Source organism: Falco cherrug, chromosome 1 (genome assembly GCF_023634085.1).
Source record: "Falco cherrug isolate bFalChe1 chromosome 1, bFalChe1.pri, whole genome shotgun sequence".
NCBI classification, from domain to species: domain Eukaryota; kingdom Metazoa; phylum Chordata; class Aves; order Falconiformes; family Falconidae; genus Falco; species Falco cherrug.
This window is the reverse complement of record NC_073697.1, coordinates 121,372,013-121,394,944: the sequence shown is the minus strand read 5'-3', so window position 1 is coordinate 121,394,944 and position 22,932 is coordinate 121,372,013. Positions and strand designations below refer to the sequence as shown.

At 38.7% G+C, this 22,932-nt stretch overlaps 1 protein-coding gene across 3 annotated transcripts in view; it reads left to right on the top strand.

The window, feature by feature from the left end:
- Positions 1–22,932, top strand: part of CA10 (carbonic anhydrase 10) — a 209,833-nt gene that overhangs the window by 74,618 nt on the left and 112,283 nt on the right. For all 3 annotated transcript variants that reach the window (XM_014281538.3, XM_055700766.1, XM_055700767.1), the window contains one exon: positions 7,885–8,027. In XM_014281538.3, coding sequence (XP_014137013.1) covers positions 7,885–8,027 — 143 coding nt within the window. The remainder of the gene's footprint in view (positions 1–7,884; positions 8,028–22,932) is intronic.

Genomic DNA, 22,932 nt, shown 5'->3' with positions numbered 1-22,932 from the left:
AGAGAAAACAATCTGGTCCCATAGTGTTGTAACTGCCCTTTACCATAAGATTCACATAATTTATAAAAGTGGATTAGTCTGGTTTAATCAATGTAATGAAAGAAGCGGTAGTGTTTTCTACACTGGTATCCCAAACATGCAGATGGAAATAAGTAAAAGCTTTGCAAGGTTAGAAGTCACTAATGGTGATTACTAAATACTTTTTTTGCAGGTAATACTCTTAATCGAAGAAAACATTTAGTTAGGCAGAAATAGGCAGCTATAATTTAAAAGGCAACTTGAAGAGGCTATTGCAGGATGTCTCTATTAAAAGCACAGCAGAAAATTAACCCCTTTTAAAAGCAAGTATCTTCCCAGAATCTTAAATCCTCATTTCCCCCTTCCAGTTTTCTGTTCTCTCTCATTTAGCCAGTGCGGTTGTTGAACCTTTCCTGTCATTGAGACTCCTTCATGCAGAGGTAAGAAGACATTTGAACAGACCAGCATGAAATATGATGCTGTTCGAGTGCTTCAAAATTTTCATTTTTTGGATATGTTTCAAGATTTATTGATGAAAAAATTTAATATTTTTTTACCATCTTTTGAATAATGGTAATGCTGTCTTACTCTTGAGGATATATTTCAGCTATCAACTTTCGGGTTCTTAAAAAGAAAACAGAATACTCTCAGTTCGCAAATTTGAAACCATTGTGGTACTGTCTAATGTTACTGCAGTCTGGAGATTTCTGTGACCAATTACTTACATGAATGCCATTCTATACTCTGTCATTTCTTTGGTGTCCCTGATTTATCTCTCAAAGCCTTTATGACTTTACGTTTGGCTTTTATGTAGAAGCAGAGCAGGTCATGTGGTTATCCAGAGGCATTAGTATGGTAATTTTCTTCGAGTAGGTGGAAATAATTAATGGACTGCTTTATTGATGTACATAGATAGCTGATTCTCTCTGTGGTTTCAATTCCCAGCTTCAATAAAGTAGCTTGAGATTTTATCTGAGGGACCAGTAATTACACAGGGCAAGAATAATTGCTGCACAAATACACTCTGTATTTTATGCTATTGCCAGGGCTGATGTTAAAGCTTAAATATATAAACAACGATCTGCTGCATAAATAAATTGACTCCTTTTATTTAAACTCATGAACTCTAACTTAAATTAAGAAAATCTGTGCTTTTGAAAGTTGAGCGAACTTCAAAGAGGAAGTTGCAGTCTTAGAGCAGTGCAACACAAATAACTTTACTTGGCTAGACTCCATCCCCTGTTACTGACAGTGACCAGCAGCAGATACCTTGGGAAAAATAAGCACCTATTAAAATAAGCACCATAAAAACTGGATCAGATTTGATACTGTTTTATCTCTCCGAGACTGATGCCGATTTTAAGTAAGGATTCTGGCAATTCAAGTCACTGTGTATTCATCCTAGAGTTCTGACTGACACCAATGAATTTTTTCATTTTATCAATTTATACTGAAAGTAATTTTTCTGATGCTTGCTTTTGAGACAGTTTCTCAGATTCATTCCCCAAAAGAAGCTCCTGTGTGGGAACATCCCTAGGCACCTTTGTAAGCAATAAGGAAAAGAACTTGCTGCTACATAATCTTTCATGTGCTCCTTTTACAACTTGATCATCAGCTGGCCCTACAGACTCAGGCAGGATCCTTGCCTCTCATACACTTGAAAGAAGTTATTAGTGGCTTTTATGCCTTCAGAAAATCGGTCTTCAGCATCTTCTTTTGGCTTGACTTAATTTTATATTTTACTTGTCAGAGTTTATAATCTTTTTCAGTTTTCTTATTTGGACAGCATTTTTTGAGGGATGCTCTCTTACTTATAGCCACCCCCTTTATTTTTCTGTTGAAGCTTGCTGGCTTCTTAGCCCTATTTAAGCAAAGGCTCAGAATAAACATGTAACACCTTAAACACTAAGTATTATAAACTTTGTTTATAATCTGGCAGTTCCAGTGTCCATTTCACCATTCAGGAGTTGAACAAAAATCAACTGTGAATGCTTTTCATATAAAAGATGCTTAACTCAGTGTAGCATGATACCCATTATACAAAGCGTTGCTTCCATAGTTACTCCTAAACCAGAGTCCCTGCATTGCTCAGACCTAAAACAGAGGTTGTTACCTGAGAGAAAGGTTTGTATAGCTAACACTATTTTAATGTCCTACTTACTCCAAGTGCCCAGTGTAAGCAGCATGATCATCAGATCAGCAAGACACAAGATAGACAGGAAGACAGTCTCCATTTGTACCTAGTTCTGAGGATGACAGCTTTTATAACATGCTTTTCTCCCAAACACCTTACTCTTTGATTTGCTGCTATACTATCTCATCTACTTACATGAGACAACACAAGGAACATAACAGAAATTCTGCTGTGATTTTCCCTGAACTTGGAAGCCATACTGAGAAATATGGGGATATTTCCTGGATATTACCAAACTTCCCAGTGACAGAAATCATTTGCCTACCATGCATGAAACCTGCCTGCCTTTTGCTTTTGTTCCCAAAGCAGTAATAAATCATGCGTGTTGCTAAGGTTAAACACTTCATAAAAGTTAGCTTAACAGAAGTAAGCTGTGAGTTGAGGATGAGAGAACCTAAGAAGGTATTGCAAAAGTATGAGCAGGAGGATAGAACAGGGAGAGGGGGAAACTTAGGATTCTTTGAAAACGTGAAAACCACCTAAGAATGTCTCCTGCAGTGATTCATCATTGCAAAAAGCAGAAATTGGAGCCTTAAATAAAGAGAAAAGCAGGGAGAGGGACAGGATTTTTTTTAAAATAAATTCTCATGTTTTATGGCTTAGAAAAAAATTATTTTGGTGTAGAAGCCTTGCAGAGCCACTCTGCAATTACAGGCACATTTCCAAGTGAATGCAAGTATCTTTAAGTCGTCCCTAGACTGGCAAGTTGATCACTAAGGGGGTTACCCTTCACCAGGTGGGGCACTGCCTTCTGGTCTTTCTCAGTCATTTTGGAATGGAGAACACAGCCCTGAACGTAGCAGCCAGGCACAGCCCAGGGCAGCTTTGCTACAGGACCAGCCCCAGGAGCGCTCTGCACGCAGAGCCAGATGTGCTGGGAAGCACAGAGCCACCCCACCCCACGTAATGCAGCTGTTCTCAAATAGACCAAACTGTTTCGGTCACTGCATCACAGGGACTCACAAGGATTCAGAAAATGCCTTGGAGAAATTCTAGCAACAAACTTTTTATGACTTTGCCAAGAACAAGACGCAGAAACAGAGCATGGGGTAGAACCCTGAGAACCATTTTTATAAATCAGCCCTTGACAACCAGACAGGTGATTAGGAGACACCGCTTAACTGTCCACAACCCTTCCATGACCTAAACCTTTGAGTCCAGCATAATTTTTCTCCCTAAGATCAAGTAATGAAGATGTTATAACTTTATGTATATATTTATATATAGCCTAAGAAAAGCCCTAATTTTATCTAATTTTATAGAAAATAACTACTGCCTCCTCTCACAACATGGATGCAGACTGTTACACGTCCATCAACACCCACTGTAGACAGCACCATTATGCTTATCTGCGAGTTTGCTGTACCTACAGAAGGGCATCTTACGGGACAGTGTTCACTCATTGCTTTTCTCTGGAGAGGGGAGGCTTGTATTTTTTACACAAATCCTGGGTACTTATCGCTAGGACAATAGCATTCAATCCTTGCTTTATTGTTCTAGCTGCTATTATTTCACTGTTGTTATGCATAGGTTTGGTAAAAGCCATCAGAATCCCTCATTCTATTGTGTCATGCTGATACTAGAGCACCTTCATATACCTCAATATAAATTCTTCCCAGTAAATTGAAAGAAAGAACAGCTGCAATAAGATACAGGCTGAATAAGGATGTCAGAGGTGTTTGCGTAGGTATAAAATATAAGTAATCCCCCTCACCACATAACACAAATGCAAAAAAAAAATCTGTTGTCCATAGCATGCCAACATACAGAGGAAAAACTCTGAATTTATTCAATTGTATTTCTGAGAATGTTGAAGGCATAACACTGATGAGACAAAAACTTATCACCTTATGTCTATGTAACATATTTGCAAGAAATCAGCTCTCAGGTGGTATAAATTTAGGGAAATGAAGGCAGAGGTGACATGATCAGTATACAGAAACTTTTGGCAGAATAGCCAGTAGCTAGAGAACCTTGTTAAATGAGATTGTAAACTAGTATGTGGGCTGCATGCGAACTAGCTTGTAAGAGTAGCTCCTGTAGCGGGCAGGAGCCAGGCTGCCATCTAAAATGCTTCAGGGGTCCGCACACAGAGGTACAGCGTGTTCCCACTCATTCATGACTAGATTTTTATGGAAAGACAACATAATTGTGAAGGAGATACTGTTTCGTTAATGACTTAACCCCTAATAGAAGCTTGTCTGTTAGCTAAGCTGGAATAATAGAACAGTGAACATTTCCATATGTTTTCCTAGACTCATACACTAATTTCTTTAGACTCAACAGTTAATTCAGTTTTTAATTTAAGCTTTGGTTTCCTACATGAAGCCTCCTTGGACTTTTTCCATTACAGTTCTGAATACTTCTGTATTACTTTGAGCACCTAAGCAGTACTAATTACTTTAATTAGATGTAATCAGACATTAATATTGCATAATAACCCCATCCACTAGTTAACTTAGGTGTGCAGTTTTAGGTCAGTCATCCTTAACCAACCTTCAGCTGAAGCATAAGCAAAGTAATTCTGATCACTGGGGTGAGTTTACAATTCCTGCAGTTTCTTTTTGCAGAATCCTACCTAACAGCTAGCAGCAAGCACTTATTAGAGATTCTCAAGCAGAAGCTTCCTAAGCGTTTAGAAAGGAAATGATTGCATCAAACTTACATGTTTGGGTGACAAGTGTAACCTTTGCAGCTCAGCATCACCATACTGGAGCTCCACCTTCCTGACTTTTCGGCGATAGGCTGGTGTGACGGGTATTGCATAGAATGGACTGTTTCCTTGTCAAAAACAGAAATAACATTATAAAACATTGTCTCATAGCAGTTCTTTTCCACTTCAGCTTTTCTGGAACAATCCCAGTTACAGCATAAATTCTTTAAGTAATGTGAAGTCAAAAATAATGGACTGACCTGTTTAGCTTGCCATTTTATTGCACTTACTGTGTCTAGTTTCTTTACTTATTTTTCTAAAAGCTTGCTGAGGAAGACCAAGAGTATTTCTGCCCAGAAGACTTTTTTAGTAATACTAGTAGCCATTCAAGCAACAGATTTCCCTTCTAATATTTTCCCTCTTGAACTTACAGCTCTACAGTTTCATCACTAATTTATTTTTTAAGAACAACAACACAGGGGGATTTATCAAGAGAACCAGGCTATCTCAATTAACTTAAACTATTTCAGGTCTCTGCATAAATAGGAATTCCCTTTCTGACAAAAACTGAAGTGAAATCCTGTGGTATTTCTCTTGTGGAAAGAGCACAAATAATTAAGTGTGCTCCATTTTATTTTGGATTGCAGTACATATGTTTTATTCAATTTCAAAGCATTAATGCTATCATTTAGCAGACTCTGGGAACTTCTGTAGTCTTGTTAGTCTCCAGTGGAAGCAGGAATTGACTGGTAGGGTAAACAGAGGAGCCAAATAAATTTTTAAGGCTACTGCCTACTCATTTTCTGATCACACAAAGCTTTGCTTATTTTAGAGCTTTCCATCTGACCTTCTGTGGAGTGGTTGCACACAGGGTTTATTACACAAAGGAAAGCTTAATGACATAATTTGATGGGGGCGTCTGCAATTCTAGCTATTTTGGGTGCTGTTCCCTGGTCTTTGCTTTCCCAGAGCCATAGAGTAGAGCATTACACCATCATCCCTCCTTAAGTATTTCATGCAGGACATACTAAGAGCAGTTTTGGACTTTGCATGTGTGATCTGATTTGATTGTCTGTCAGGTGCTAAGAAAGATACGTCATTAGTGAAATTAAGGTATTAGTAATGCATGTTCACTTCAAAACTATATGCAAGGAAACTTTAAACTTTGCTAGCTGTAACATGTCAGTTATGGCTGAACCACTTGAATCCCTTCAGAGCTGTTTGAGTTCACCTGCACATGCACAGACAGGCTGGCACAAAGAAAGAAGCTTCAGCTGAAAACTGAGTTTTCAGATATTTTGTAATAAAGGTAACTTCTGTTGAGAATAGCTGAGGAATTACTGGAATAGACAGATATTCAACAACCGCAAATCATTTTCCATCACTTCTGTGTAGACACTCATACAGAAGTTTTGCTGTACAAGCAATAGCTTAAGAAAAGCCCTAGTTTTATACAAAAGTTACAGGAAGCTATATGTTAACTCAACCAAAGTTTTACACCTAAGCATACTCAAACTTTGAGGGCAAAAAGAACTGAGCTGTTCTGCAGAACATGATAGGAAAACACTTACCAAGACGAGCCATTTTCCTAAGACTGCCCTACTCAAAAGATACTTTCTGTCTGTCTGTCTCCCCTCCAAGGAATATCTTCCCAGCAGGTTAAGTCTACTACAAACATGAGGTTCAAACTCTGCCAAACCTCTGTGTAGCTCCCACTAGAGTAGCCAAAACAAAAAAAAAAAACAAAAAAACCAAACCAACAAACAGAAGCAAGCATTCCCACTGCAAAATCCTGCACACAACTAGCTAACAGCAACCAAAAAGCTTTTTATAAGCAGCTGGGGAGTTGTTTTAACTCCACCCTCTGGGCAAATCACCTGTGCTCCTGCCACAAGAACTCAGCCACGTGTTCCTTCCCCCAGTCTGGCTGTGTGGAATTTGCTCCACACAGTTTGTAGTTTAGAAGAATGGTTTGAGGCTCCAAAGTTATGAAAACTTTTAACAACATGTAAAAAGAAAAAAAATAAAGCCAAAAAAGGCATCAATATTAGCATCTGTGAAATTTCCACCTGCTACATAAAACTGCAGAATAATTCTGATAAAGTCACAGTTGCCTTATGTACTTTAGACAGGGACAAAGTATGCACAAGAAATCTAAATGTGTCTTTCCCGTATCTTGTTAGTTGCTCTTTACTAATTTAGTCAGAAATTTTTTCAGCACCCACAGAGAAGTTCAGGTTGATCTTGTCTATAAATTGCAGATGGGATGCATTATGACCATCAGCCTGCAGTTATCTGATAAGGAGCAGTATATAGTCACCGCATTTTTTTTTCTAATTAGGGGTGCAGAAAGTAACTGAGCCTGTCAAAAATCAGGGGGTCCTCCATGTTCCAAGCCATTGCGTGTAGAGGGAAGGAATTATCCTTCTTCACCACCAGTATGGCTTTTCCAATGAGATTTATTTTTTAGATCAAAACATTGACTAAATAAAGGTTTGGGTGAATGTAACAGAAATTAGAAGAAACTGTCTAGAGAGCAGGCCTGTTCTCTGGGATGGTAATGTGTGAGCTTCTTTTATAATAATTCTGTGGGTTTTAATGAATTGTTCTAAATATGAAGACTTAAAAAAACTGAGTAGAATGGAATGGGTTTGGTCTGAGAACATATTGAATGGTTGCATAATTAGTGTAAGGGCTAATGAGTCACATTCTTAATGCTCAGTAAATATTCTATAATACTAACAGCAAAGGAACTATTTATAATTGCATCGGGGTACTTTAAAAAGAGAAAAAAACCACAACCTTCTTTCCTGATACAAAACTACATGAAACAATTAAGTTTTGGTCTCCGTACGTGAAGTTTTAAATTTCAAGTGCTGGTTGAATTTGCCTGATTTCAGTTTTGGCTTGTGTGTGCAGACAATACGACAAGTTTAATTATCTGGCTATCTGCCTTACATGTATTTCTTTATAATCTTTCCAGACTTTTCTTAAACTTGCCCTTTTTTATATTTTGCAGTTCCCTCCTTTTGGGGTTTGGTGAACTCAGCTTGGAATCTTTGCTCTGTTGGGAAAAGACAGTCACCTGTCAATATTGAAACCAGCCATATGATTTTTGATCCCTTCTTAACTCCTCTTCGCATAAACACAGGGGGAAGAAAGGTATGTGTTCTATCATGTTCTCCTATTAAAAAAAAAAAAAAAAAAAAGATGTTATTAGACTTACAAACATTTGCTATAATTTATATTTCTAAAGCATTTACATTTTTATCTCCCTAAACTCTGAGGCTGAATAACAACCTAGTGCTTTGCGTATCACGCAATTCCATCACTGCTGGAGAGATAACAACTGTACATTTTTAGGTGTCTTCTAACTTGTATTTATATTTTCATATTAACTGTTACTTGAAACTCTGCTGTCTGGAAGATTAGCATCTCACTTGGAAACTCCACATTTATAATTAAATTAGGTGTTCATCCTGAGTGGCATTTTAAAGGTGCTATTTTGTTTAAGATTGGCCGAGACCTTCATTTAGTCATCTAAATCAGGATAACATTGCAGTGCCATCACATTAAGGGGTAGGAAGGGATGAATGAGCTTCTTTATGTTATGAAATAAAAGGAACTGTGAGATACATATCTAAGCATGGGAGAGGCAGACAGATGTGTTCAAAAAGTAATCTAGTTTCTGTGTTATCTAGAGCATATTGGCACTCATTGTAGGATTTTTCTTATTGGATATGTCCTCACATATATTAACTAGAAAATGGAATGGCAACATTTATTTTAGTAGATCATAAGTAAATCTCCAAGGATATTGTATCAGATGAAAATGAGAGGTTAGCAAAGACTATCTTACTCATCTAAAATCACCATAATTTCTTGTTGGAAAGTGACTGCCACAGCTGACTAGTTTATTAACAACCATTTCTGACCAACAATATTTTTTAAATTATGTATATAGAAAACTTTTCTTGTTTACTCAGATTTTGAAAGTATATCTTAATAAGACGAGGTATAAGTCATTCTGAGCTAGATAACCTCAGCTTCTAGGGTAGTCCGTGTAGATTAAAGGTGGAAGCAGGAAATAATCTTGACAAAATGGTGCTTTGCAAAGAGGTGGAGATTGTTCTCTAAAGTGTGTGTACATATAGAAATACTGCTGATAGGTGGTAATCAGTGATTATATTCTCACTTTTCTGTACTATATCTGAGTTAGGAGCTAAAATTTGGACAAGGATATTATTTTATTGTAGTAAAAACCTTGAGTTCAGTAATGTTCCTATGAGGTTTTGCATCTGAGATGCGGAAGCATTGTAAGTCAACATAATTCACAAGAAATAATTTATGACTATGGATTTGAAAAACACCCAAGTATGTGCATTTGTGCTTGCTGACCTAGCACTTAGAAGCAGAACTGAAAATGTTATGCATGTATACAGTGGAAAAATGTAGAAAGTTAACAAATACAAATAATGAAAGCAGATTTGGATCCCAAACATTTCACTTTTAATAATCTCATGCCCATATCATTAGATTAGTTAGGGACATTTTACATACCTGGTTCTTAAAAGTAGTTTCTGCATTGCCAAGGTTAGGTGCTAACTCGTTCTTCCCATTTATGTTTACTAAAATAATTATACTTACTAAAAATCAGGAGTTCCGACAAATTTTTGAGTGCAGCACCAAAAGAAATTTCAAATTTGAAATTTGAAAAGAAATTCAAAGAGAGATAGTAATTTCAAAGCTTTGCAAATACCAAACTGATGCTAATGATTAAGCTTTATGATTTTTCTTTCACTAAGGAATGTATTCACAGTATGGAAGCTTAAGGAAAATCCTCAGATAGCTAAGTTATCAGTTCAGTTTATCCTACTAAAGGGCTGATACTTTTCAGTTCTAAAATTATTTTATAAATATAGCACCTTGGACCTGTTGGCACTCTTGGAATTAGTCATTAGTTCATGATGGATTTGTGTTGCTTCCCTTATGTGAGGGTGCTTAAAAGGGTATTTTAAAGATTTTGTTGCTTATTCCATGCAGGCAGTTCTCTTTAGTTCAATCTGTAATGCAGAACAATGCAGATGAAAAGGCATTGTGATTTACAGTATCAGAACAAGCACAGACTCTTAACAAAAGATGATTCCAAAATGACTTACCTTCTCCGGTTGTCTTGACAAATGAGATTTCTGCTGGAAACAGCATGAGATGTTAGGAGTTTGCTCTGTACTTCCTGCTGAGGTTCTGGTGGTACATGTGCACATACATCAGAATCGATGTAAGCTTTATCACAGAAATGATAAAATGGTGATATTGTTACTGGAGGACAGTAATGCTTCCAACTATGGCCCAGATTTCAGGGTAATACATACATTTTGCTTTTTAAGCAGAAATGCATTGAGGTTTTTCATTATGATACAAAAAAGAAGGGGTTTGACTCTGCTATTTGTGTAAAGGCTGACATATTTCAGATTATTTATAAATTACAGTATGACGTGATACGAAAGTCAGGAATAAAATCACATGTAAGATGTCAGGGAGTCGAAGCCAGGAGTTTCAGAATATTTAACTTGTTTAGCAATTCTGAGAATTCAACTTTTTTTTTGAACCCACTCAGGGTGAAGCAAATGTATGATTATTAATAAAATATCGTAGGCACCGATACCGTGGGAGATGCTGTGTCAGTAATGAGTTGGTCTTACCACACTCACAAATATTATCCTGCTGCTGTCAAACAGCGATGGCTGCCTGTCATGTTGCAAGAACAGGATTTGTTCTAGTTGTGATACAGTCTGTTTTAAAGAGGTTTCTAAAATAGTTGAATCAAAATTCTCCTTTGAGGAAAAGATTGCAATTTTAATGCCTTAAAAAAAAAATAATCTTTGCTGGTAGTTATGGCTTCAGTGAGGATTTGAGTTGGCAGGTGGTATATTTGTGTTACTTTTTTGGTAATGTTATTTATATGTTAAAAATGGAGGTGTGTTTCATGTGGACCAAAGCACCTCCGTTTTCAGGGCAATGAACCAATTGATGTAACAGCCTGGGAATTTTTTAGGCAAGACTTAACCGTGATTATGCTGTACACAAAAGGATTTTATGCAACTGATCCTAAGAAAAATGATGAATAAATAAAAAAGGGATTTGATGTGGATTCAAATAAAAGTTATAATAAGCTAGCTTACATGCAGGTGAACAAGAGAGACAGCTAGTTGCACAGTCAAAATTACACACCTTTTGAAAAGGGAGCTGTGAGGAGAATCAAGGCTTAAGAGAGAGCTAGGTGAAAGGAAATGTTTAGTACAGTTAGCCTTGGAACAGTAACTTCAAATTTTTAATGAATTATTTTGCTATTAAAGTCAGTTTTATTTGCATTTGAAAACGCAAATATTTATTTTTAAAAAAAAAAACATTTCTACTTTTTGTGCTTCGCTTTTGAAATTCACTTAAGAAGGAACAGAAGGGGTTCACCACAGGACCAGTATCCAAGACCAGTCTAGAGGAATGCACATAACGCATACCTGGGTGATATGATCACTGATTTAATATATGCTCTTAACTCTTTCATTCCCTACCAACTCGTTTCTCTTGGGCCTGCCTTTTTGGAGGTGGAGAGCATTGCTGAATTTCTGTAAACCAGTTACCTGTTTAGTTCTCAACATCCACCTCAGTAGACCAAAACTGTTCTAAACCACTCCATTACAGAATTTATGTCTAAAGAGTCCATCTTAAGTAGATACCTTTCTAGCCAATTCCATTAGAGAGAATGGTTTATTTCATTATTAGTAATGGCAGGCATTTTAGTAAACCAGATTGAGTCTTTCCTACAATTTTTAGACCACATGGGAATAACATAATAATTTTCTTGTTCCTGAAGAAAAGTAATGGTCTGAAGTGAGAGTATGAAGGACATCGCTGTCTTCCTACCCCACCTGCAAGGGGCAAGAAGTACAGTCTGTGGCTTGTTACATGGCAGGTGACTTAAGAGTTACTTCTGATCCGAGGTTGAGAAGAAAATTCTTCCCCTTCCATTCAGGAGCAAATGGGATGGCAATGCAATTTGCCAAATATTTATATCTCTCTGATCCAATTTTTCACAATAAAAGTTCCAGTGAGCAATAATATATCGCTTTATGTGCTGTCCAATGATTGCAGTGCAGCGTCGGTCATGAGATTTAAAATTCAAGCATCATCAGATGTTATTCTGAATCGTGCTGTGTTATTTGGTATGTGTGCCTCTCCGTTTCCTGAGAAAGTGGCTTTTCAGGTCCCGAAGACTGAATATCATTGAATCAGATAATTGGATTTCAAGATCCAGAATCTCAGCACAAAATACTTAATGAATTTACATGCAGATAAATTCCCCAGAAGAAATGCTGCTTTCGAGGAAACTCCCCAAGTTTCAGTTCTCTCTCAGGCCCAGCTTTGTCTCTTGATTATCCATCTTAGTGAATTTAACATGCAGCCCATTTCAGATAAACAGCCCTTTTTAATAAACAATACAAACCCTTATTAATATGCTAATCATGCCTCTCCACTCTGTCACAAACACCGCTTTACTTTCTCTGCTTTTTTTCTTTGGATTCACATAAGCACCCAGGCAATCAGCAACAGGACAACAGAATAATATTTTTCAACAACCCAGTGTAGTCTAGTGACGATTGGGCAGCAAGCACTATGGGTTTCAGTCTCCAAAGCAGGTTTTACAGACTGCCATGGAGCACAGCAGTGCAAGAACAAACCACCTCACTTCCCACGGAGCTAGTCCCCTGCTGGATTTCATCCTGCTTTCGCCAGTGCTGGCTGTCTCCTCCAAGAGCTCTTCCCTTTGGTCCCCCAGAATTTGTCCCCTGACTTACCTGTAGCCCATCTGCCTTTGATCTCCTGATTCTCTGTAGACTTAATTTCACAAGCCCTATTTCTGAGATTCTTTAAGACTGAATTACAGTTCTTGGCCATACTTAGTTGGGTTTTTTTCTCCTAGAAACATGTTAAGTAACAGCATGTTACTTAACAGTAGCAGTGGTTTAGACACTAAGTGCATCCCTGCCAATTAATTAAACTTTGTCACATAAGCAATGCTATGTCTTACTAATCATCTTAGGTCATGTTCAGGGACTTAAATTGTGGTTTAAAGTAGGTAAAGTTCTGTTTAAAATCACTTTATTTTGAAGACAAGGAAGGACATGGTGCCTGATGCTGACCTCTGGGGAAATAAATCGATCTGTGCCAGCCAGGGCTGTTACAAACATTCCCTAGCTCAGTCTGCATAAAGGAAAGTTACTCAGTAAGATCCATAAGTCTGCCTTCTCATATGGGGCATTAATGAATGCGATCACATATTATTTAAATTAGTATCTTTATAAATAATTGGCTCACTCTGTGCATCATGAGATAATGGCAATATTTAGCAGTTTCTAAACTAAAATGGGATAGGAGAAAAGAGATTTATGAATTGAAATCAGTTAAATGGTTTCTCTGCCAGCTAGTTCTGATTCCATGCTGTTCAATCAATTCAGAGTATTACTAGCATTTTTCTCAAGAGTGCAATATATGACAACTGCCAAGCTTTGCTTTGGTGATTACTAAAAGGACAGATACTGGTGTGAACCATATTTCAGCACTGCAGGAATGTAAAAAATGAATTGTTAGAAATGGTCCAGGAGGAATAGATAGCAGTAAGACATCAATGTCATCTGTAAACTGACTTGAGATGAATTTTTAGAGGGCTTAATAATATGTTTTGATTTAGAGTGGCTTTAGAAAGTCAAAAGTCTGATGCAAATATCAAAAACTTTAATGAAGAAAAACTGAAATATAGTGCTGTTGCTTAAATAATTGTTCAGCATTTCTAACACTTCAACAGTATTGCATGTTCTCAGATGTGTTAGTAAATGAACATAAAATGAAACCAGCAGGTTAAGGTAACCTGTTTATTCATCCTTGTCATTGATTTCAGAACAGGAAAAATTGCTAAGTATTATTGCAGAGGTACTTGCAAACCTTGCTGTTAATGGGTGATATATGGGGAAAAACATACATTCGGGGTCTTGGTCTGTCTCTATACTGAGACATCTGTTTCCTTATCACTGCAATGATCCTTTCTTGAGACTGAACCACTTGGGAATATGTGGGGACTCAGATGTGCAACTTGTGGTTTGAATTTCTGATTATCTGTGATAGTAGAACACCCATGAAGTCATGAAGGAGTCCCGAGCAGGCACAGTAATGCGTTTCTACAGCTTCTGCATAGTATCAAGGGGGTTTTGCTCCAGTATAACTACTCTGCTTGACGTTTAACCTTGTCTAGTGTCATAAAACAAGCTCACTTGTCTGCCATGGGAAACTTCCTAGGAGATCCTAGATCTGGCAAGAAGTGATTCAGCGGGCTTACCACACAAGCTCTATTGTACCCTGGTTTAGAGTTCAGGATATGCTCTCATTTTGGCAGCAATACCTTTCTAATTCTATGTTAAACTATATCTCAGCTGCAGTTGTGTAGTAATTAAAAGCAACTCGTGGTATCCTTGCAAAGGCAGGTGTGCTAACCCTGGGAACGCATTCAAAGGGATGTGACTTGAAACATCCAGCGGATCTGCTGTTACAGACGTTGGGCAGCAGATCCGTTAGAATGTTAAAAGAGTCTGTGGTATCATTGAAGCTGGGCTAGCTGACCCTAGCCAAAGGTCTTGTCCATTGCTTGCTTTTTTCCTTACTCAGTTGCTTATTTCAATAGTGTTTTCCTCTTTTCGGTTCCTAATAATGTACATTTAAAAACGATTAGAGTAGCAGCTGGCCTCCAACTACTAAATAGTTTGATATATTCAAAGGAATTTTCAAAAATACCAACTTTGTTCTTAATGCACTTTTTCTATCTTCTAATATACATTGTTCATGGTTTTTGTAGTATCTTATTTGGGTTTATTTCATCCTGCACTTAGGTCTATTTATAAACCTAAATGTTTATTTCAAGCCTTGCAGAAGTAAAAGTAACATATATCTTGTCTTTGTACTTGATTCTGTACTTGAGGCTATAACCACTGATGTGAAAAGACTGAAGATACTCTGTTTTCTCTCGCACTCATCCTGCTGTCGTAGTAAAGGTGTGCAAGTCTTCTAACACCATATGCTTTAAATGGAATATAATTTTCTGTTTTAGCATTATTAAAACACATTTCCTGGTCTCAGGTGATTCATTCTTTGGTTCTTTTTTTTTTTTTTTTTTTTTTTTTTCTGGTGTGTGGTTTTTTGGTGTTTTTTGTGACAAAAATAAAATAAGTATGATATACTGAAACTTAGTAAAATACGATAACATTTTCTTGAAATGGGGTAATTTTGGCACAATATCAAAGAAACATTTTTAAGTGAGACCCTGCTTTGATGGATGGGGATGTTCCATGTTATTTTGTACATGGAAGTTGAATCATACTATCAAAGCCAAGCTATCTGGGGAAGAAGGTAGCACATATAATGCTATTGTTCAGCTGCCACCAGTTCATCTGGGGCAAAAGATTTGCCATGCTGACCAGAACTAATGAGAATTCACACTCTTCTCTTCCTGGTAAATCCTGGCCTCAACATTTTACAGTTGCGTGCTCTCAGTTCAATGGCAAAAGGCTGCAATTTGTAAAGCAGTTTTTATGATCGCTGGTTGTGCATATTGGAGACTTTTTTTCTTTTCAGAAAGCAGATGTTAGGTACCTGTTATGTTCAGTTACCAGTCCTTTAGGAAGGTGACATAGTCAGAACCCTAAATAGCTACGTAGCTATAGTAGCTAACATTACCTGTGTTTAAAAACAGCATTGCAACAGTTTCTTTCAGCATTTAAGAATAATTTACACAGCATCCAAGACATTTGCTTTTTTCTTTTTGTAATCAATATAAGTCCATCTTGAAATTATTTTGAAATGGTAAGTAAATAATTACTTATCAACAATTCAAAAAGTTCAGGTCTTTTTATTTCAATATTAGTTTATTCTCCTATGTGAGAGTAAACATTTGAGCTTTACAGCTTCCTAGCTGGCAGGTGTATCTTGCATAGTAAATAGGGCTTCTAACACTAACCGTGTGTCGGCTGTGGTTTGGTTCTTCATCAATTAAGTCGGTGGCAAGACTGTTAACCGATCAGCCTTTATGTCCTGCATCCATCAAGTATGTATTTATAGCCAAGATATTTTTCCTGAAGATGACTTAAAAATTGCTCTGGAATGCTGTAACATAGTGTAGAGTAGGAGACCAGTTTATACGTGAAGAGAGGAGATTTTATAATGTACACTAGGTGTCTGCTGCCCATCTAGGCAGGAGACGCATTTTGGCTGAAGATGTGTTAGTGGAAGAAAGGTAAGCTTTCTTCCAGAAAGTTCTCTGCGTAGTTGTACAGACGGCAGGCATCCGGATTGCACGTGGCCTGCTGGTGGCAGCTGTGAAGTTTGAGTGCTGAGACCCAGGGCCTGAGCAACAGGCACCTGATGCAGCCGTTCAGGAACCTGGGGAAAAGTTTCTCTTCATTTTTTTACGCAACTCTCAGTTTCGTCCAAAATGATTAAAGCTATGGCCTGGAGACTGATTTGTCATGGGGTTGCAGCAACCCCAAGTAAGTGAAAACATTCAGGAAATAAATGAAAATCCACCCTGACTTATCATCAGTTCATTCACATAACAATTAAGAAAGTTAAGGTTAAGTAAACCTGCCTTGTGGCTGGAGTGTTAAGCCCAAAGTAATTGGAAATCTGGTGCTTGTGAAACTTTTGTTTTGGCTTTGTGTCTCCAGCATGACAGATAACATTTCTCTTAATCACATGTCCCTGTATTGTTTTACACTGAATGTAATCAAGAAATCACAATATATTTGGCACAGATTTCTGCCTGTCTTGCTGCTGAAGTAGGTGCTTTATAATAGATAGACACATGTCAATCCTGCTGTAAGCTAGAAAAGATGAGGATAAACAACGCTGCTGCCAGGGTGAAATACAAATTGCTGTGGCAGTCAAATGTGCCATTCAGAATTCTGAGTAGCAGTATGGTGTTAGAGAGAAGTGCAAGTTCATTGTTTTCCCTCCTGGTCCTGTTAATCTCTGATTGTTGAAGATTGAAGCAGGCACGGCTTGCTTATAGACAGGAGAAATAATCTACGTCTTTTAGGATTAGATGCTAGAAAGGAGCTTACAGGAAAAAAACTGAAGCAGTGGTCAATGAACTGTATCTAGTAATCAAAAACAAATCTGTGGATCAGCAGCTCCTCATCAAACTGGGATCTGGATGGTAAAGCAGTGGGGGTATTTAAGATGTGTATCACTCAACAGGCTGAGGAAAACCATCAGTAGGTGGTTCTGGAGCAGAGGAGGAAAATGTACATAAACTGGGGGTAAGAAACTGTTCTTAATGTAAGGGACGGCATATATTACATGGGATTGCAGGCCTTGCAAGGAAATTGGAAAGAGAAAATAATCCTTTTGCATGTACCCTTTTTTTATTTGGGATATGTTGTTCCTGTACACAAAGTGACAGAAAATCATAGGTCATAGTAGTATTGCTTGGCTGGGTGGTAGCCCTCTGTGTCACTTAGGTACCTGTTTGAACCTGTAACTATTGTTTGTTTTATGTAACTTTCCACCGAAAGCAATTACAACTGAACGGTTTTACCTCCAGCTTCTTTATTGAGTTATTGCTTGTGTCCCTGAACAAGAAACAGACCCAAACTATCAATGTAGGTCTGACAATGGAAATTTTAGCTTTTAAACAGAAATAAGAGAGGGAAATTAAACCTGACTACCAAAAATACCAGTGTTTCCTCTTGTCCTGTAACTTGTAACTTGGGAGAAGAGACCAACACCTGCCTACACCTGCCTCACTGCTCATTTCAGGCAGTTGCAGAGAGCAATAAGGTCTCTCCTGAGCCTCCCTTTCTCTTGGCTAAACACCACCCGTTCTCTCAGCCGCTCCTTGTAAGACTTGCTCTCCAGACCCTTCACCAGCCCCGTTGCCCTTCTCTGGACACGCTCCAGCCTCTCTACATCCCTCTTGTAGCGAGGGTCCCAAAACTGCACACAGGGTTTGGGTTGCGGCCACACCAGTGTGCAGGGGACAATCACTGCCCTTGTGTGCCACGCTGTTTGGGATACAAGCCAGGATGCTGCTGGCCTTCTTGGCCACCTGGGCACACCGCTGGCTCATGTTCAGCCGTCGGTCAACACCCCCAGGTCCGTTCCTGCCAGGCAGCTTTCCAGGCTCTTCCCCGGGCCTGTGGCCTGTGTGGGGCTGTTGTGCCCCAAGGGCAGGACCCGGCACCGAGCCCCGTTGAACCCCAGTGGCCTCAGCCCATCGGTCCAGCCTGCCCAGCCCCCCCTGCAGATCAACATTCCCCCCGGCTTGGTGTCACCTGCAAACTGACTGAGGGTGCCCAATCCCCTCGTGAGTAACAGAAAGGCATTTGATTAAAGCATCAGTTTGAAGAAACAGCATCATTTGTAAGGAAAGTCAAACTGTTGATTTTTTGAATTTATGTTTTGTCTCTGTTGCATCAGCTCCAGCTCTGAATAATACTGTGAATAGGGAAAGGGGTGGCTTCTGTAAAGTTATCTTGAGCTTAAATCTGTATAACTTGCATCGTAACTTGAAACCATCTGAAGGAAGTGCCTACGGGTGCTGATACATCCTGAAGAGATTGTTTCACAAGGCAGTTGGAGCACCTGAAGTGAGTATTAAGAGATAATTCTGCTCAAGAAAGATGACTTTATTTCAGTGTTATGAATGCACAAAGTCTATCTCAAAGCCACTTCTGGATCAAGGTGAAAACTTACATCATATAAATACAAGTAGTGCTAATCTCTAACCTGTGACATACTGCTCAGAAAAAAAATGTACTGCATACTGCACTCCTATTTATTTTAACAACTCAGTGCCACCTGTCTCAGGGAAGCTGTACAGCAGAAGAGGGCGTTGCATTGAATACATAACTTGCATGGCATGTTGCCACATGGATATATTTGAGGTATATATCAAGGGGGAGTGGGAAGGGGAAGGAGTGGGCAAGGGTTAATAAGGACAAATTGTGTTTCTTTACTTCCCTTGGATGTGCAGTAAAAAGGAATGGGTATACCCCTTACTCCCATATCCTTTCTTCTGTGCCCTAGCCAGCAGCTGGAAGCAGCATATCAACATCATAATTTGCTACTGATAGTATTAAATCCCTGTACTCACATTCTGCAGTCCTCCATTCCCTGCCACACAACAGTGCAAAGTATATCACAGATATGACTTTAAATCACAGCATCTTCCAGGGCTATGCCAAGGGCAGCACAGCTGTGCTGAGGTGGCACTGAAAAGCTCCTTTGAAGATACTTTCCTTAACTAAGTATTTAAACTTAACTAAGTATTTAGTCTAGTCCTATTTCATCTAGGACTATTTAAGACCTCTACCGAAAATAGCATGCAAATGTACTCAGCAAAGAAGCCTTTGGAAAAAAAAAAGGATTAAAATGTGAATTATTTTCAATCACACAAATGTACTTTTAATTTCATCACAGCCTTTCCAAATAAATGTATTTTTGTGTTTAGTTTTGTAAAGCATATTATTTATATGATGGACGTTAATAGCTACTTTTGAGTGACTTAAGCTTTTGATGCAAAATATAAATTCATGATCTTTTCTTTCAGTGTGTTACTAAAAATGACATGCTGCCATGGTTTGAATAGCCTGAAGATGGGTTAGGATGTAAATCCCTGTTTGGCACATACAAGGCTATTTACTAGGTATTGCTCAGTTAGAAGCACAGACACACCGTGAAACAGGTCTCTGGGTTTGATGTTGCCCAAGGACAGATTTGAATGCTGGAGAGAGAAATTCTGCACCCAGAACCTCACTACCAAGATGGATTTGGCGTGGACAGAAGGCAGTGATACTGGAGAGATTCTTGGACTCATCAGCCACCCAACAGTAAATCCATGCCTCTAAATCTCAACTTTAGGCCTACAACTTTGGCACTTTATCTTGTCTATTTGAAATCTTCACGATGCAAGTAAGTTATTAGGTACCCAAGACTAGATGGATGGAGGCTTTTTATAGTGCTTACACCACATTCCTTTTATATAGATGTATATATATATATGTATATTTACAGAAGGATATTGTTTTGAAGCACAGGGATGTATGCCAGCATCTATGATCAGATTTCAGATGGAATGGTCCTCTATTATCATGCAAAGTTTTGTGCCGTCTACTTACCCATTTACCGTAACCCAAAGGTCCTCGGACTTTGGGGTGTCTACATATTGGTTATAAATTATTTTTGTATCTTGTTTGACCTTTTGGGAGGCCTCTTTGTGACAAGTCTTCTGTTAACATGAAGAAATAGTGCAGCCTGGTTTCCTGCAGAGTCTCATTTTAACTTCTGTACAGCCTCTGTCCCCCATTATCACTTCTCCACTGCTCCACAGAGCCCCTCCGTTAGAAGGCAAATGCAGAAAACGCTGTGGTTATTTCCAAGTTCCTTTGTGCCAGCTTGCCTGCAAATGCACCTCCTCATTGCCCAGTTGATTGATGATAACAACAGTCTATAATATCTGAGTTTTACCAGCCTGTTCCTCAGTACAAAATTGGTTTGGGCCTTTCTTCTACCCATTTTTCACAAAACACTGAGATTTCTTCTTCATCAAAGTTGGGTGAAACTGGCCAGCAGATACTGGAGTTAGTGCAGGGAAAGTAGGAAACAGGTCAACAACCAGTTTTTTACTATTATAATAAACTATTTGCAGTATCTTTTGTCATAGGCATCTTATTGCAAGCAGTGTGTGCCTGTGCAGCGAGGAGCTATCAAAGCTAAGTACTTATGTACCAAACAAGGAACTTCACAAGTAGATGTATATTAAAGAAAGAAACTGTATATCCTGTAGATTGCCACTTTTAGCATCACTGTGTTGCACATCAGTTTTTGGCTGCTGTTTTCTCCCGCAGAAATGTATCATTTTCAGTATCTTTCAGGGAGTACAGCGGTAAGAACTGAACATTATAAGCAAAACAATGTTAATAAATTAATGGGAATGTAACATCACTTGGATAAAAATCTTAACAATGTACCCAAAGGAGTGTCTCACCCAAGGAGTTTTCATTCTTTTAGAACTCTCTTTAGAAGATCCAGCAGCTTTTGAATAGAAATAGAATGCTGTTTTGTTCCTATCGTGATAAACTCCAGTTAGGGAGCTAAGCATCAGAAAGCGCTCTGGGAACCATTGCCAGCTGCAGTGCAAGGACACGTGTAAGGACTACGGTACCTGTACCGAGCAAGGTCACAGCTCACATCCTCCTACAGCTATGTGGCAAGTCTCACAGGCCAGAGGTGCGCTACAAGAGAATCTGCTCAAAAGTACCAAAGCCAGCTCAGAGAACAAGCAGAGGGGTTCAGCTTAAAGTATGAGCACAAGGTATCTGACTTGGTCCTGCACAGCTGGTTTGGAGCTCAGCCAGCCATGGTGGGCATCTCTGCACTCACCTCCAGGGTTGGGGGAAGCTTCTGCCTAAACAGCTCAGGATATTTGAGTGGACTGATATTCCAAATGTCATGTTCTTTAAATACTGTTTGAAGTTGAAGGTTTACTCAGTTCCCATTAGAGTATCACTGCAAATATCACCAAGATATTTATATGTGTCCAGCTGCTTTATCACCTCCTGTTCTACTCTCCCAAAACAGTTCAAGGGAAGGGGAGAAATTATTTAGCAGGAAGAAGTCTTAGACCAGTTTCATGCTGAATGCTCACCGCTGCAAGTGAAGGCATAATCTCCTCATGAAAGGCCAAATCCTTCATTCTCGATGACTCTCCTGTATGTGTTGATGCCTGGACTGATAACAATTGCCGCTCGTCCCCTGCAAACTAAGCAAAAAATATAAAATCAGAAACACAGTTGTGAATATAGTCTTCAGCAGGGACCCAAAAATATATTTGTTCATTGAAGGCCGTGCTAATGAAAACCTCTACAAGGCATTAGGTAAGAACCCAGAAAGCATCACAAGTCAGGGAGTATTTCACTTGCATCTCCATCATTCTTTGGATAAAAACCTCTTTCATTTTCAGACCTCTGATAATGCCGTTAACAATGAGGTATTCTCAATCCAGTCTCTTTCCTCAGTTCTGGGCTCTCTGATTATCTCATTGAAAGGATTAAGTATCATTTTGGCCAATGGATTTTGCTCATATCCTCTCTTTCACTTACGCTTCTCTTTTCCTGAAAGCCCTTTAGCTGTAAAACCACATATCCATTTCAACATCTAAAATCCTTTGTCTAGTACTGATGGTCCTTTTTTAGTGCACCGTTGTGCCCTGCATAACTAAGCATACGAGTAAAGGGCTGTGCAGTGAGCTATATGTTAAAGAGATTCCTAAAAAGAGGAACTACTGGGAGGAACAAAATGCACGCCAGCACTTTAACTTTTCTTCCTGCCTCTGCCAGATACCATCTGTTACCTTTAGAAGGTTTGGGACTGCCGTTTTCCTGTGAGCAGCATAGAGGTGATTACTGGGGAGAGCGAGCTGTGCTGTGGAGCTGTAAGCTGGTGCTGCACAGTGCAGAAGTATGCAGCAGCCTTTAACTGAACACTGCATGCATAAATTAGGCACAATATTAGAGCATCTGGTGTATGTAATGGGAGAATAAACGAGCTGTGCTAGATGAAATATTGAGTATGTCGAATTATTACAACAAACTTTATAAATATTACTGTTAGTCTGACCGCAATTGGTTTTTAATAGCATGAGATGACAGCAAGAGAGAGGAGTTCTGCGCATCACATGTTATGAAAAAGAATGATACTATTGCAGAGAGCACAGGGACCAGCACCCAACTAGAGCAGGCAGAAACTGCCTGCAGACAACAGGGAAACTGCAACAGCAATTCCGAAATGAGAAGGATAGTTCTCATCTCAAGATTTGCCATGGTAGCAAGAGTCCACAAAGCATTAAGGAGATATATTTTGCAATTTTTTGCAAAATGAAAGTTACATTTCATTAGCTTTTTATGGTATTTTGAGCCCAATCAATAAGCTTTACGACCTGCATCCTCTGTTGGCTCATTGAAGC